This window comes from Vicugna pacos, chromosome 34 (genome assembly GCF_048564905.1).
Source record: "Vicugna pacos chromosome 34, VicPac4, whole genome shotgun sequence".
Lineage (NCBI taxonomy): Eukaryota > Metazoa > Chordata > Mammalia > Artiodactyla > Camelidae > Vicugna > Vicugna pacos.
In genome coordinates this window covers 14,805,108-14,820,565 of record NC_133020.1, presented here as the reverse complement: position 1 = coordinate 14,820,565, position 15,458 = coordinate 14,805,108, and the positions used below count along the sequence as shown (strand labels likewise).

General features: G+C 42.6%; 1 protein-coding gene across 2 annotated transcripts in view; it reads left to right on the top strand.

The window, feature by feature from the left end:
* BORCS5 (BLOC-1 related complex subunit 5) overlaps positions 1–15,458 on the top strand; it is a 68,788-nt gene that overhangs the window by 44,704 nt on the left and 8,626 nt on the right. For both annotated transcript variants that reach the window (XM_015235652.3, XM_006199870.4), the window contains exon 3: positions 6,731–6,888. In XM_015235652.3, the coding sequence (XP_015091138.1) occupies positions 6,731–6,888 (158 nt within the window). The remainder of the gene's footprint in view (positions 1–6,730; positions 6,889–15,458) is intronic.

Below are 15,458 nucleotides of genomic sequence, written 5' to 3'. Positions count from 1 at the left end.
TTTTGGCCGTCTTCCCAGAGTCCCCTCTATGTTTAATTTTTTTAAGGAACTGCCATGCTGTCTTCCACAGTGGGTGCACCATTTTACATTCTCACCAGTAATGCACAAGGGTTCCAGTCTCACCACATCCTCACCAACACTTATTATTTACTGTTATTTGGATTGTAGCCATTCTAATGGTTAAGTGGTATCTCACTGTGGTTTTGTTCTGCATTTCCCTAATGATTAGTGATGTTGAGCATCTTTAATGTGCTTATTGACATTTGTATATCTTTGGAGAAATGCCTCTTTAAGTCCTTTGCCCATTTTTGAATTGGGTTTGGGGGTTTTTTTTTGGTTGTTCTTTTTAATTTTAGTCTCTACATCTGCTTTTTTGTATTTAACTCTGCTTCTTCTGGCAATTTGCTTGAGGAGTGGTTTCATTTTTAAATTATTTTCTACCGTGCTGTTTCGTAGAAGGAGGTGCTAGCAAATACTCATATATGGTAGGATTGGCCAGTCATACAGCCAGATTTTGACACCCTGCTTATTTGACTATGGCAACAGCTGGTAGTTGGAGATTTGGGGACACTGAGGAAATTAACATGAACTGAGTACCTACTGTCTGCCAGATACTGTGCTAGGCATAACTAGATAGAATTCTCACAGTATTCCTTTAATGTAGGTAGTATTTAATTTATAGGGTTTGAGTTCAAGTTTAGTGTCTTCCCTTACATCACATAGGTAGTAAATGGCAATCCTTGGATTTAAATTTCCAGGTCCACCTGACTCCAAAGCTTATTACACTTTTAAAATTATCTCATGCTGCCTCCCTTCTCTGGCCTTTAAGTTCAACAACAGGGCAACTCTCTGAACCAATATATTGTTAATGAGCTGAGCCTTTTGCTTTATTCTTTGGGAGGAAGAAGTGAAGGCGATTATGAAAAGCTAACTTAAGTTCATAACAGTGGGCAGGATTTCTTGAAGATACTGAGGTGTCTCATTTGTGGATACTGATCACCTTTGGAAAACGTGTGTCTGCTTTTGGTTGTTGACATCGTCTGTTCTTGTTTCTTTGGTCTCATAAACCAGGGCCCTTGGCCATGGACACAAACGGGTGCCTGAACCTGAGGGACGAAGGGCTTTCTGTAACCTACGGCTGATTCTGTAGAAGCCTGAGTGCCCCTACACCTCCTGAGTCTTAAGAAAGGCAAGGGTAAAGGGAACAGATATTAATCAAGATCCTACTGTAGGCTAGGCAAACCCTAAAGGGAGGTGGTTATCACCCCCAGTTTTACATGGGAAAACTGAGGCTCAGAGGTGTAAAGTAAACTGTCCAAATCTACGCAGCTAATAAATAATGGAACTCAAATCAGCTTTCCCCATGTTTCCTTAGTCCATTTGGGCTGCTGTAACGAAATACCATAGACTGGGTGCCTTGTAAGCAGAAGAAATTTATTTCTCACAGTTCTGGAAGCTGGGAAGTCCAGGATCAGGGTGCTAGCAGATTCAGTGCCTAGTGAGGGACCACTTCCTGATTCATAGACGGCTGCGTCCTCACGTGGTGGGTGGGCCATCAGGCCCTCTGGTGTCTCTTTTGTAAGGGCGCTAATCCAATTCATAAGGGCTCCACCCTCATGAGTAATTGCCTCCCAAAGGCCCTGCCTCATAGCATCACATTAGGGATTAGGTCTCAGCATATGAATTTTGGGGGGGACACAGACATCCAGTCTTTCGTCTTCCTTGGCCCTTGGGGTAGTTACTGAAAGCTGTTAGGAGGGAGATCCTGGGAGGATTGTTTCTCTCCACACCAAACATCGTGATGGCTTGGCATGTCTGCACTTGCAGTCTCTCCTGCCACGTAGTTTAACCAGAATAATCATGGTAGCCATTCTAGGCGGCGGCTTCTCCTGGGTGAGATTGATGTGCCTCTGAAGTGACCAGATGGATATAAAAGTTCCTAAGGGGACTAGTCATGGAGGACACCCTTTTCTAAATACCCCAAAGGAGTTGATCACTAACACACATCGTCAGGTCCTGTCCAAGCTGGGCAAGTGTTTTTAGACTTTTCCCTCTCTGTAAAGGCGGAGGAGGGAGTGCCTTTGAGAACGAGAGTTTATGTTAGGTAAGCAATACCCATGGCATATGTACTTTGGACTTTGAAATATACTGTGACCAACAGAGTCCAAAATCCCCTATTAGTTTTGGGGGGAATTTCTTTTTTTTTTTTTTTATAATCTGTTGCTTAATTGTATCTTCACAATAACTTTTGTTAAAGTTACACACATTCTGCTTTCTGGATTCTGTAGCAGGAAATGGAGCTTGTTACCCTATTTCCCTAATATGAGCCCCACTACTCATAATACTCATTTCTAGTTCTGGAAGCAGCTAAGCCTCTAAAAGTTAACAAATTCAGTTTGGTAATAGCATAGGTTAATACCCATATGACTCTGTTGTATGCTTTAGAAAAACTTTTTTTTTCCTACCTGACATTTCAGACAGAAAAAGATTGCTCAGCAAAATAGTTTCCAAATTTCTAACCCTGATGATTTTTCCACTCAACACTTTACACAAAGAGGTAGGTACAGATGGCAGTTTGCTGGGTCTGTGTAGGATTCAGTCTTGGTCCTCACCCTTCCCCTGGAGCCCACTCTCCATTCCTGTATAAACAGAGTGGTTTCAGCAGGTCTTAGGAAATGTCTCCTGTATTTACCATTTGCAAATATGGAGTCTATTAGATCAGATTTTTTTTAAATTTTATTAACAGACTTTTTTTTTTTAAGAGTAGTTTCAGGTTCACAGCAGAATTGAACAGAAAATACAGAGTTCGCACATGGCCCTCCCCACCCACACATATATGCTCCCCTACCCTCAGCATCCCTCATCAGTGTGGCATATTTGGTATAGTCGATGAACCAACATGGACGCATCATTGACAACCAAAGTCCATAGTTTACATTAAGGTTCATTCTTGGTGTTGTACATTCTGTGGGTTTTGACAAATGTGTATTTACATGTAGCCACCACTATAGTGTCACACAGAATAATTTCATTGCCCTAAAAATCCCTTGTGCTCCATCTATTCATTCCTCCCTCCCTCGCTCTCCCCAAACCCCTGGAAGCAATGATCCTTTTATTGTTTCTGTAGATTAGATCAGGTTTTTAACTCAAAAACACCTATTTTGTGTGCATCACTGTTTTAAGCTAAAGAAGAATTAGAAGGCTGAGGAGAATGGCCCTGATCTTCAGCACAGTAAAGAAGACATAATTTATAAACTTTACTTGACATGAAAAACTAACCATAAATACGTGGGAGAATAGAGTATTAGGAGTGAAGTGCCAATTTCTGGGAGCTCTTTTTCTAATAGGAAGCTTACCCTTTGTAATACGATTTGCAAATATTTTCTGCTTTTTTTTTCTAACTTACACTGTTTTTTTGTCATAAGGAGTCTTAATTTCTGTCTTGGTGGAGGTATCAGTGTTTACTTTATGGCCTTTGCACTATCTTGGCCCACTTTTTTTTCCTTCTCTTTATTTTTAAGTTTTTTTTTTAATTGAAGTATACTTGGTTTACAGTGTTGTAATTTCTGGTGTTCAGCATAGTGATTCAGTTACACATATATACATACTACTTTACGTATTCTTTTCCATCATAGGCTATTACAAGATACTGAATATAGTTAGTTCCCTGTGCTGTACAGTAGGATATAGTTACGTGTTTTGTATATAGTAGTGTACATCTATAAATCCCCACTTTTGATGGTACAGAATCACTCATTCCTCTTCCCATGGTGCCTCCTCAGTCTTTTTCTACTTCACTCCTGGATTGACAGCAAAAAATTTTAGGTTCCTTTCTTCCCAAGTCTGCATTCCTAGAACTGAATTCTTTTCAGTAATAGGATAGCCCTTGATCATTTTGTTAGGAGATTTTAGTGGTCTGAAAAGTCTCCCATTTTCTTGGTTGCAGGCACTCTAGACAACAGTTTGGCAGTTTCTCATAAAACTAAACACGCAGTTGTCATGCAACCCAGCATTTGCATTCGTGGGCATTTACCCCAGAGAGAGGGAAACTTAAGTTTACACAAAAACCTGTCTAACAACTGTTCATAGCAGCTTTGTTTGTAATAACCCCAAACTGGAAACAACCCAGATGTCTTGCAGTGGGTGAATGGTTAACCAAACTCTGGTACATACCTACCGTGGAATACTACTCGGAAATAAAAAGGAACAAACTGTTGGTACAAGCAGCATCTTAGATGAATCTCTGCGGTATCACGCTGGGTGAAAAAAGCCAATCCCAGGAGTTGTATTACTGCGTTTTTAAACTTTTTTTTTTAATTGAAGTATAGTCAGTCTACAGTGTTGTATCAGTTTCTGGTGTACAACATAGTGATTCAGTTAGACATGTCTATTTCTTTTTCTATTCTTTTTCATTATAGGCCATTACAAGGTATTGAATATAGTTCCCTGTGCTAAACAGTAGGGCCTTGTTGTTTTTTTATATATAGAAGTTAGTATCTGCAAATCCCAAGCTTTCAATTTATCCCTTCCCCTCGTCCCCCTGTAAGTTTGTTTGCTATGTCTGTGAGTCTGTTTCTACATTTTTAAACATTTTTGAAATGACAAAATTTTTAAAATGGTGAGCAGATTAATGGTTGCCAGGGGTAAGGATGGGGAGGAGGGTGGGAGGATGGGGAGAGAGGTGGATGCGGTTATGAAAAGGAGCACAAAAAATGGTGGTGGACCAAGCTACATTTCAGACCGTGGTAGTGGGTACGTAGACCAACACATGTGAGAAAGTTGTCTGGAACTAAACACACACGCACACACATTCAAATATAAGTGGAGTGGGACGCTGGAATTGGATCAGTGGATTGCATTAGTGTCAGTATCCTGACTGTGATGTTGCATTACAGTTTTGCAAGATGTTGCCTTTGGCGGAAACTGGGTGAAGGGGTACATGAGATCTTATACATAGGATCTCAGTAAAAATTTCAGATTAAAAAAATAAATCCTTATTTCTGCAAATACCAGCCTCATCAAAAGCTGCTTCGGGAGGCAGGTTCAGGGGAGCTCCTGGTGCTCTCCTGTGTTAGGGTGGCCAGTGGTGCCACGAAGGCCCTGGTGCTGGCGGTGGAGTGTGGGGGTGCAGGCTGCACTCTGCTTTGTCAGGCCAGATGAAGATGTGAGAGGATTCTCTGGAATGGCCCCGCTGGGGAGCCCAGCCTACAGCCTGTTTAGTGGGGAAAGAGCCTGGTTTAGGGCCTACGATCTCAGAACCAGTGAGGGTTTGACATTGGTGGTTGCGGGGCTGGAGTGGGGAAGAGTTCCCAAGACAAGCCTTGATGTGGGTGAGTCCTGCCTGATGTGTGAGCCACTGTCGTCTTTACTTTGATCCCTGTGCTGTGCCGTGGCCTGGTGTGAGCGTGCCAGCTGTGGGAGGGGGTCCCCTAGATCCCCAGGACCCTCCTAGGGATGCTCTGAAGTCAAAACTGTTTTCACAGTGATACTTGGACATTTGCTAATTACGTTCTGTTACAAGCGTACAGGGGAGTTTGTCAGCGGCTACCTGATGTAAAATAGCAACAGAGTAAATGCAGAAGCAGGTGTGAGAATCCAGCTATTTTCTGTGAAACCAGACACTTAAAAGACTTACAAGAACTGTAAACCACTGCCACTTTCTCACTTTTCTGTTTTGAAAGATAGTTATTTTCCTTAAAATATGTTATCTATGTTAACATGTAATGAGCTTATTATTTTTATTTTTAAATGATTTAATAAATACTTGAGAATTTTCCCAGTTGTAATTTTTAGTAGGTGAATACGAATTTAAACTACATACACAGATGCTCTTTGGGATCCTTAGTAAATTTTGAGAGGGTAAAGGGGTCCTAGCACCAAAGAGTGTGCGAACCTTTGGGTTGATAAGAAGCACGCGACCAGAAATCGGGAGGCTTAAGTTCTAGTTGGGTCTTAGCCAATGACCCTGAGCAAGTCATTTGGCCTCTTTCGTTGTTATGTCTTCTTTTGTAAATGCTAATAATTATCCTGTTCTACACACCTTAAAGGTAAGGTAATCCTGAATGAAAGGCTTTGAAAATATATCCTATTCACATTTAACGGAATGTAATAGTTACCCAACAAAACTCATGTTGGAGGGAAATGTAAAGAATGAGGCTTATGGCAGGTTAGCTCATGCTCTGGTCACTTACAAAATTTTTTCACTTTTGCATCTCCTCCCAACATTTTCCTTGTATATTTTCTTTCTTTTTTCAGTTTCTCAGACAGCCATTTTAATTATTAAAAGGATTTAAGTAAGTACACCTTCCAGGGTTTTCCATCAGGGAGGGATTTATATTGCTGATTCCATGAAGTAGTGCCAGAAGGTCAGGAGCTCTGTCTTGGAGAAACCACTTACTGTGTGACTTTAGGAAAGTTACTTAACCTCTCGGTGTCTTGGGTTCCTCGTCTGTAAAATGGGACTAATAATAACTTACTTTCCTAGGCAGTTATGAGTGTGAAAAATAATGCACCAGCAGCATTTTGCAAGTGCTTGGCACATAATAGATACTCCATAAAGGATAGTTGGTGTGATTGTCATTAGCATATGACAGAAAATGTGAGATTAAATTTAAACCTCTTCCTCTGTCTTCATTGAACTTGTTATTAAACTACTTTATTCCCACGTTTATTGGTAGTTTCCATTTCACTTCATTTGATTTTCTTCTTCTTTTTATTTTTTGCTTCGAAGGGTTACTGAGTGGCCAGACTTCCCCAACAAACACCAAACTGGAGAAACTGGATTCTCAACAGGTGTTGCAGCTCTGCCTCCGCTATCAGGACCACCTCCATCAGTGTGCAGAGGCCGTTGCTTTTGATCAGAACGCTTTGGTTAAACGAATCAAAGAGGTAAAGTATTGTGAGAAAATACCATTGCCTGCTTATGGTGATTCCCTGTGACTCCTGAGTCCTTTTCTCCTGGGCGGTAGAGCCAGTGATCCAGACTTTCTGGGAAATAGTCATTTTCTATCTAAATGTCTTGACATACTGGGGAGATTGTCTTTCTCAGCAGTAAAATGTGATGTTGGAAAACTGGGTCCACGGAGTAGACTAATCTGGAGTCTGAATCCTGGTTTACCTCTTATTTGCTGGGATAAGTTACTTCTCTTGGTCTCAGTTTTCTCATCTGAAAAATGGGTCCCATCATGATAACCTACCCCAAGGGTTGAGTGAAGATTATTAAATTGCTCAGTAAGTGTTAACTGTTATTAGTATGTGTGAAGTCCTGCCGTACTGTTTTGCTTTTGCTAACATTATGTCTTCGAATTGACTTCAGCTCCTTCCTGTGTGTATTTCATATTTTGTTTTCCAGTTGGGTATCGGTTCTTTGAGAGCAGGACCCCTGACATCTCCCTCAATTTATATTTTTTTCACTGCATTAGCAGGAAAAGCTCGGTGATTCTTATTGGTTGGTTGGAAATGATTATGCCTGCTTAACCCACATGGTTTTTGTGAGGAAGGAAGCAAGATAATTCATGTGACAGTACTTGGTAAATGAGAGAGCATGGTACAAATGTTGAATAATTATGAATTACAGTTAAGTAGGCACTTTTTTGAAGCATTTAAATATGTCGTTGACTGGTCCACTGCATGGCACAGCTCTGGGAGCACCAAGGTATAGGTAAAAACATTTTCCAAAGTTTTCAACCAAGAAGAGTTTTATATTCCTGATTCCCTGAAGTCATGTTGAATGAAAAAAAAAAAAGGAAGTCAGGGCTGTATCCTGGCGAAACCACTTATGTGAATGGCACTCCCTGGAGTTTAACAAAATAGTCCTGGTCATTGACTCAGGCAAGAGAAGATGGACCTGAGGAAACATACAAGTAAAGGGTGGAAAATCACTGCTAATTAATGATCAGTTAGTAATAGACATACTACATCCTTGGGATTCCAGTGTAGTCATTAACTACATTGATATATTTGTTTGCCAACACCTCCAGTATTTTCATACTTAACCTTTCATAAAATGTATTTATGTGCTTCTCTCATGGATTAAATACGTTTATATGGAAGACTATTTAATATGACCTTTTATGTCAGTTGGCATTGATGTAGCCTTTCAGATATGATATTTGTAACATTATGATCTACAGAGCTCTAAGTCCCAAACATGACAATGCATTAGAATCATTGGGATTTTTTTGTTTAATACTGAATTCTTCTCTCCCCTCGTAGATCTAGGATGTGGTCTCTGAATCATTATTTTAATAAACTTACCAAATGATACTGTTGCCATTCTCCATTACCTGGGATTTGGGCACCACTGGTCCAGGGTACTGTTTTCCAAAGTAACTTCTATAAAACTAGCTCCATGTAAAGAAGGTCAGACTTTTTGCATATTTCATCACCACCCTTGGAAAGTCACAGTGCCTATTACCTTATTAAAAGTTCGTAGGTATCTTGCAGTAAAGAAAATCAGCACTTTTCAAACTTAAAACCCTTAACTTCTATTAAGAAGTAGAATAGAAGGTAACTTCTATTAACATGCTATAGAGGCAGTGTCTTTTAGAGCACTCTGAGGGGAATGCTTTTGTAGACGTAAGACCTTACCATTTGGACTGTGCTAGAAATTAACTGTGACAGTAACTCTCAGAAGATTTTAGAGTAAGTCAACTTTTTAATGCTTCTTGTCTTCTTTTTGTAAAATCCTCTACTAGTTTAGGATAACGTGTGGTGCAGAAAGCTGCAGTGACTAGCTCATTGTCAAGGGCCGGGTAGAGTGTCTCGTAGCTGATAGTACTAGACAGAGCTCCTCATTATCCCATGTCTTCCAGACTCCCGAGCAGTGTTTCTTGGCCCCGAATGCATTAGAATCACCTGGGAATTTTTTCCTCCAATATATATGATGGAAAATTTTACACACACACTGTGAACCTTCCAGTGCTCATTGCCTGGCTAGTAGACATCAACTTGTGAACACTCTTGTTTCAGCCACACCCCCACTCAACTCCCTGCCACCTCCCAACTGGTCTGTTTTTCAGGTCTAATCTCAGGCATATCATTTCATTCATAAATATTTAAGTATGTGTTTTTAAAATGAAGGACTTAAAAAAATCTTTTTAATTTGAGTTACTTTCAGACTTAGAGAAAAGTCACAAAAATAATTCAGAGAGTTCCTGTAACCACTCCCACAGCTTCCTCTACAGTGAGCATCTTAGAAAACTTTAGCACAATGACAAAACCGGGAAATTAACATTGGTACAATACTGTTAACTAAACCGAGACTGTATTTGAATTTCACCAGTTTTCCACGAACAAAAGACTCCTTTTGAAAAACACAGCCCCAGTGCGTTATAATACCTAAAACGCTTAGCAATAATGCCTTCATTCATTCAGTATAGCTGAGGTGCTTTTAAGAAAAATCACTCTAAACCAATTAGGTAGAAACCTTTGAAGGGCTGTGAGAAGGGAAGGAAGGAAGCCGGGCACTGGTGTTTGTGAGAGTGCTCCAGGAGGGTCTCACCTGTGGCCGGGGGTGAGAACCAGTGCTGTGCAGCAGTCGTTAAAAACAATTAAACTGAGTTTAAAATTCTGCTTGAGGAGCCTTGGGATTCACTCTGAGTAGGCAGTTTTGAGCCAGGACCGCCGCCCAGCAGAGAACAGCATTCACGGTACGGGCGGTGTCCCGGCAGTTCTCTCAGGGCCGAGGAGGTGAGCGCCGTTCAGGGTCTTCCCTGGGGGCTCGTCAGCCCCTGCGTGCTGGCAAGCCCCTGAAACATGCACACCCATCTGCGCTCAAACCTAAGGGTTGAAATTAGTCACTTCCAAGTGAATAAAGCAGAGGATGTCGTTTTGATCAAATACCAGCTCTCTGATATTATTCCAGATGTTTCCTGGAAATTTGGTTCCAAGTGTGAGGAAGTAACATAATGCTGTGTGTTAAAGTCAGTGAACTTACTAAGCATGGAGAATATGTGTTAGTGGAGGCAGAACCCAGACCGGCCAGACACCCAGAAAGTTGCATTGCTTGTGATCGCTTAGGTTTGGATCAAAGGGAAATGTGGCTATAACCGTTTCTGATTCCGAGAGGAGAAAATCAAGGAGTTACTAAGCTTTCCTCTTGCTGACTTGGGATGATGCTCATGAATGAAGAGTTATGTTGTGTAAATTTGTGTGTAAGAGGGTGGCAGACCCTTAGCGTGAGGTCCTCTAAGGGTTACAGAGGAACGTGGCCTGGTCCCTGCTTGCTGAGCACTTAGTCTGGGTGAGGGAAAAAAGGGACACAGAAGAGTAAGGTGACAGGAAGGCGCTGTTGATGGAGACTGCTCGACGGTGATTAATAATAAAAGTTTCATGAGAGTTAAAGACCGGGAGACCCTGGAGTAGGTGAGGTGGAAGCTCGGTCTTAAAGGAAAACTAAGATTTGGGAAATGAATGGACAGAAAGAGGAGAGCATTGCTGGCTGGGGAAACAGCTGACAGGCTTAGAAGGACATTAACTTTGGGGCTTCAGGGGACAGGGAAGAAACTAAACTTGTTCCAAGAAATCTCTATTAAGAACCACAGATGTTGGAAAGAACTCAGAGACCGTCTGGTCCAGTGCCTTCCTTATGTAGACGCAGAAATGGAAGCCTGTTAGAGAAAGTAAGCAATCCGTCTGTGGTCAGGGAGTCAGACAGCGGCTGAAATTACAGAATTCAAAGTGGAGCAAGATCAGAGAAGGTTAGGGGGTTTTTGGCAGGTGGTAAGTTTGAACATGCTTACGGGTTGAGGGGGAAGAGACGGAAGAGAAGAAGATGGAAGATGAATGATAGAAAGGGGATTCTGAGAGCGAGGTCTCCCAGGCAGCCAGAGAGGGGTTTTGGCCTGAGAAAACAGGGAGGATCTAGGCGGGGTTTTAAAAAGAGGACCCCGGGCACAGATCAGTCACCCGCGGGGAGCCTGTGTACTCTCTCTGAAGGACGGGGGAGGTTATTTGTTGAGAGTGACCGCTGGGTGGTGGTGTAGTTGTGAGCCCAGGCAGTCACTGAGGGCTCAGCCAGTGTGGGAAAACTTGGCCTTACATTTGTGGGCAGTTCTGCATAGAATCTGTGGTTCTGAGTGTGAAGAGCCTCATTGCCTGAGTTCAGACCCTGGCACTGCCTCTAATGAGTTGTGTGACATTGAGCAAGTTACTTAATTCTTCTAAGCCTGAGTCTCCTCTTCTAGGATCATAGTCCACCTCAGAAGGGTCCTCGGGAGGGTTATGTGAGTTACTAGACATAAAGTATAGGGCCCTGTCTGCCGCACAGTAAACGCCATGGTGTCAGCTCTGGTTATTGTTTTAAATGTGAACAGTGACTAAAAGAGGAAAGCCTGACCCTATTGCTGTGAATTGGCTCGTGTGAAGTTTGATACCAGTAATAGCCTAAATGTTGGCTCATTTTAAGCTCTCCTCTCAACAACTCAAGAAGAGAAAGAACCAGATGGAAGCAAGACATAATTTTTAGCCCAGTCTGCTTTTCTGCAAGCCTTGTATGATTTCTTCTGTGCCACAGATAAATACCTGCTGGAATTTTTGCAGTTGATGCAACCGTTTATTCTGCTCCATGAAGAGCACACTGGTACCTGGGGAACTTGGGTCATGAGAAATGTGAAGATGGCACATGATGTGTCCTCGGCTTCTGGCCTGTGGATGCTTCACACCTCTTACCACTTCGGTGATTTCCATGATACCTCATCATCTAGTTAAGGATTCAAGTTGGCAGGCAGACGCTTTCAGTTTTTGGTTACCTCTGTCTCTGATACTGGGATTACTGGAAGGTAAAGGAGAAAATCACGTGCATCCTCCTAAGGCAGGGGCTTTCCCCAGGGCCGGGGGCGGTGGGGAGGAAGGCAGGTGGCAGATACACAGCTCCAGGAAGACACAGTTGAGACATTTGGAGTGGCTCTTGTTGCTAACTTGGGTCATGTTGCTGCCTCTGGCTGCTGTCAGTGGGCAGATACGTTCATGGTTTAGAATACATTCTTAGTGAAGATGAAGCCACTAGGTTAATTTTGTTACAGTTTCGAGGTGCTCCCTTAAAGGCCTTGAGACCAAATCCGTGGGTGATTCTGGTAGCCTCTCTCTGTTTCATTATTAGACGTGTTGATAAGTGAGTGTGCTGTTTTAGCATAAACCTGTACGAAGCTTTGAAGGGTGGTTCAGATGGACACAGAAGAGTTGCAGTCCCTGCAAAGCTACATGAAATGTGGGACTGTAAAGAGACCCCCAGGTTTCTCTGATTCAGCCCTTTCATTGCACAAATAAACCAAGGGCCCCTGAGTTTATTTGGGATTTGCCCACGGGTTTTCTCCATGTTAATGACTAAGGTGATAGACGGTGAATCCTGACTGCTCGTCCTCGTTCCTGCTTTACCATGCTGCTTACGTTCTCCTTCCGTGGGATCGTATCATTGTGTTTTTATCCTTCTTCATGCAGTAGGCTGTCAACTAGTGTTGGAAGGAGCAAGTGACTGTCCATGGGCCTGCACACAGAGCTGGACAGGGATCTCTTTCAGGCGACAATACTGTAATGTTTAAGACCCAGCTGGAGCCATTTTCTAAGTATTTGACCTGACTGCCTGGACCATGTTTCCTCCGACGGGGCTGTGGGAGAGGCTGACCAAGGTTAAACGGGCTTCCCACAGTTTGCACAGAGAACCAGCGTCTGAGCCCACATTAGCGTTTGTTCTGAGACTCTTCAGTGAGAAGCTGGGTTCTTGTGAACCGTTGGCCAGGTGAGGCTGTTACCCTTTGTCTGCCGCCTTGAACTGAATCTCCTTTAAATGACAACGTTGTTAGATTCCTGATGCTGCTTTTAAACATGCCCTGGCGTTGGTCACTGCTGGCTTGACCTCAAATTATAAAACGGGTTGGGAGCATTTGTTTAAAACTACAAATATTGACCAGAGCAACTGAGATGTTGGGCTGCTTTTTGCCACAATACCGAGGGCAAAGCATTTCAGGAACGTTTTGTGTTTCCTTTCTATCTTACAAGTTACTTTGGTGTGAATTTGAGGTTGAGCCCTGAGAACGTAATTAGAGTTTGTTCCCCCTTCTTGTCCTTTCTGCAGTCTTTCTTTTCTATAAGAAATACGACTGGTCCCTTGAGTGGCAGGAAGTACAGATGGGGGATTGGGCTTATTCTGGGCTGTCTGGCTGTAAGGTACGCCATGCAGTACTTCCTCGGGCCTGGCCCCACACTTCCTTTTCACCAGCACTGGCAGCCAAAAGGCAGAAATCCTGGAAGGGGGCCTGATCGAGTTTATTACTTGCCTGTGGGAAATGTAGGCTTGTGATTTTTTGGCGAAGCATGAGCAAAACTCAATTATTCATCTGCCTTGAGATTTACCTCCATCCGGGCTCTCGATACTGACACATTGGCCTTTGGGAGCAGCCGCCCCGTTTCCCTGCAGTGCGCTGCCCTAGACGTGCCCCTGGACAGCTGGCGCTGCCAGTGCTCCCGGTGCTGGCCGCAGGTGCCAGGTACTGGAGACCTGTCCCACTCCCTCCCCCAGCTCATTTCCAAGTCTGCTGGGGTGGACTACGTCAGAGGCCCCTCCAGCCACCCCTCTTGTGAGGAAAGCCGGAGGAACTGCGGTCTGTAAGCCAGAGGGTCAGCAGTAATAAGGGCACATGGGTTACAGAGCTGAAAGTAGGGCTGAGAAAAGATATTCCTGTCCTGTGTCTCTTTCAGTGAAGAAAAACCGGGAATGTCAGCACATTTGAATGTTGCTGCAGTGCTTAGCATGTGTCTGACACATCGTAGACATTTAATAAATGCTTGTTCAGTGAATAACAATATATTCTTCAGTTATGTCAATATCTTGTTTATACTGATGGATAAGCTTTCTTATTCTATTAGAGAAAATAAAGCTTATGAGACTTCTATTAGGTAGGGTAGGCTAGATGGCAGCTATAAATAGACTTAAAAATGTGTAATGGCTCAAATGCAACAGAAGTTTATTTCTTGCTCATGTTCAAGGTGGATGTTTCTGGTTAGCAGGTGACTCCTCCACTGAGTTCAGGGATTCAGGCTCCTCCCGTTTTGGGGCCCCGCCAGATCCAAAGACCATGTTGCTGATAGGATCCAGTTGGCAGAAAGGGAAAGAGTGGAACAGCACAGGTGGGAGGTTCCCTGGTCCAGACCTGTAAGTGTTGCACACCGCTTTGGCTAGAACTCAGTCACATGGCCACAGCTAACTCCAAAGGAGGCTGGGCAGTGTAGTCCGTGTGTGTGCCCTGGATGGTACTAAATTTTGATCTACATTTTGAACATCTGTGTCATCTTTGAACTTATGTTCCTAAAATGCATCTTGAGCCCAACTTTGAGATTCACAAGGGTTGGCACAAGGTTCCATGGTAAATTTCACTTCATTAGGTCCTCCCGTCAATGAAAGCCAAGTGATATTAAGCAAACACTTTTAAGCTTTTAACATTAAGTGAAAAACCCAGTACGTGACATTATATAGTCAGTATGACTTCAACTATGTTAAATATCTTTTTAAAAAGAAGGAAACCTGACAGCTGTGGTTGCCCTTTAGTGATGAGATGGCCAGTGGTGTTTGTTTTTAGCCTAGTTCATTCTGTTTTCCTGTATTTTATAAATCTCTATCTTGAACATACATTTTTTTCCCAACTTGGCATAATTCTGATCTTTTTTCTCATAGTGTACGAACCTTATTAGGGTTCTGTCTCCCTGGCTGCAGCTTTTGGACTCAGTGAGATAAGAAATACGCCTTTCACAACATTGTATGCATGTGCCTTTACGTGTCCACTTCATTTATGAGCTCATTCAGCTCCAAGCCAGGCTCTGCCCTGGGTGTTAAGGATACATCACTGCTCAAAACAGACAGAATCTCTTCCTCATAGGCCTTACCTTCCACTGGGGAAACAGAGAGACAATAAACAAGGTGGAAAAAGTAAAATATATAGCATGTAAAACCAATGCTAAGAATAAAAATATAAAGCAACAAAAGGGATGTGAAATGTTAGTGAGGTGGAAATTTTGGGCAGGGTAGGCCAGAAAGGCCTTTACTAGAACTAGGAACTTAAAAATTTTTTTTTATGTAAGTATAGTCAGTTTACAATGTTGTGTTAGTTTCTGGTGTACAGCATAGTGATTCACTTATACATATATATATATTCCTTTTCATATTCTTTTTCATTATAATACCTATTACAAGGTATTGACTATAGTTCCCTGCGGCACACAGTAGGACCTGGCTGTTCATCTGTTCTATATGTAGTAGTGTGTATCTGCAAATCCCGAGCTCCCAGTTTATCCCTCCACACCCCTCACCCTTTTAAAATAAAGATCTCCTGTCTAGTACAGAGCAAGCCAGGAGACTCGTCCTTAAAATTCCATCCATACCTAAAATTTAACAAAAATTTTTTTGACCAGTGACAGTCACAGTACCCAGGGGTCTATTCATTGACAAGTCTGTTGCTCTCACACTT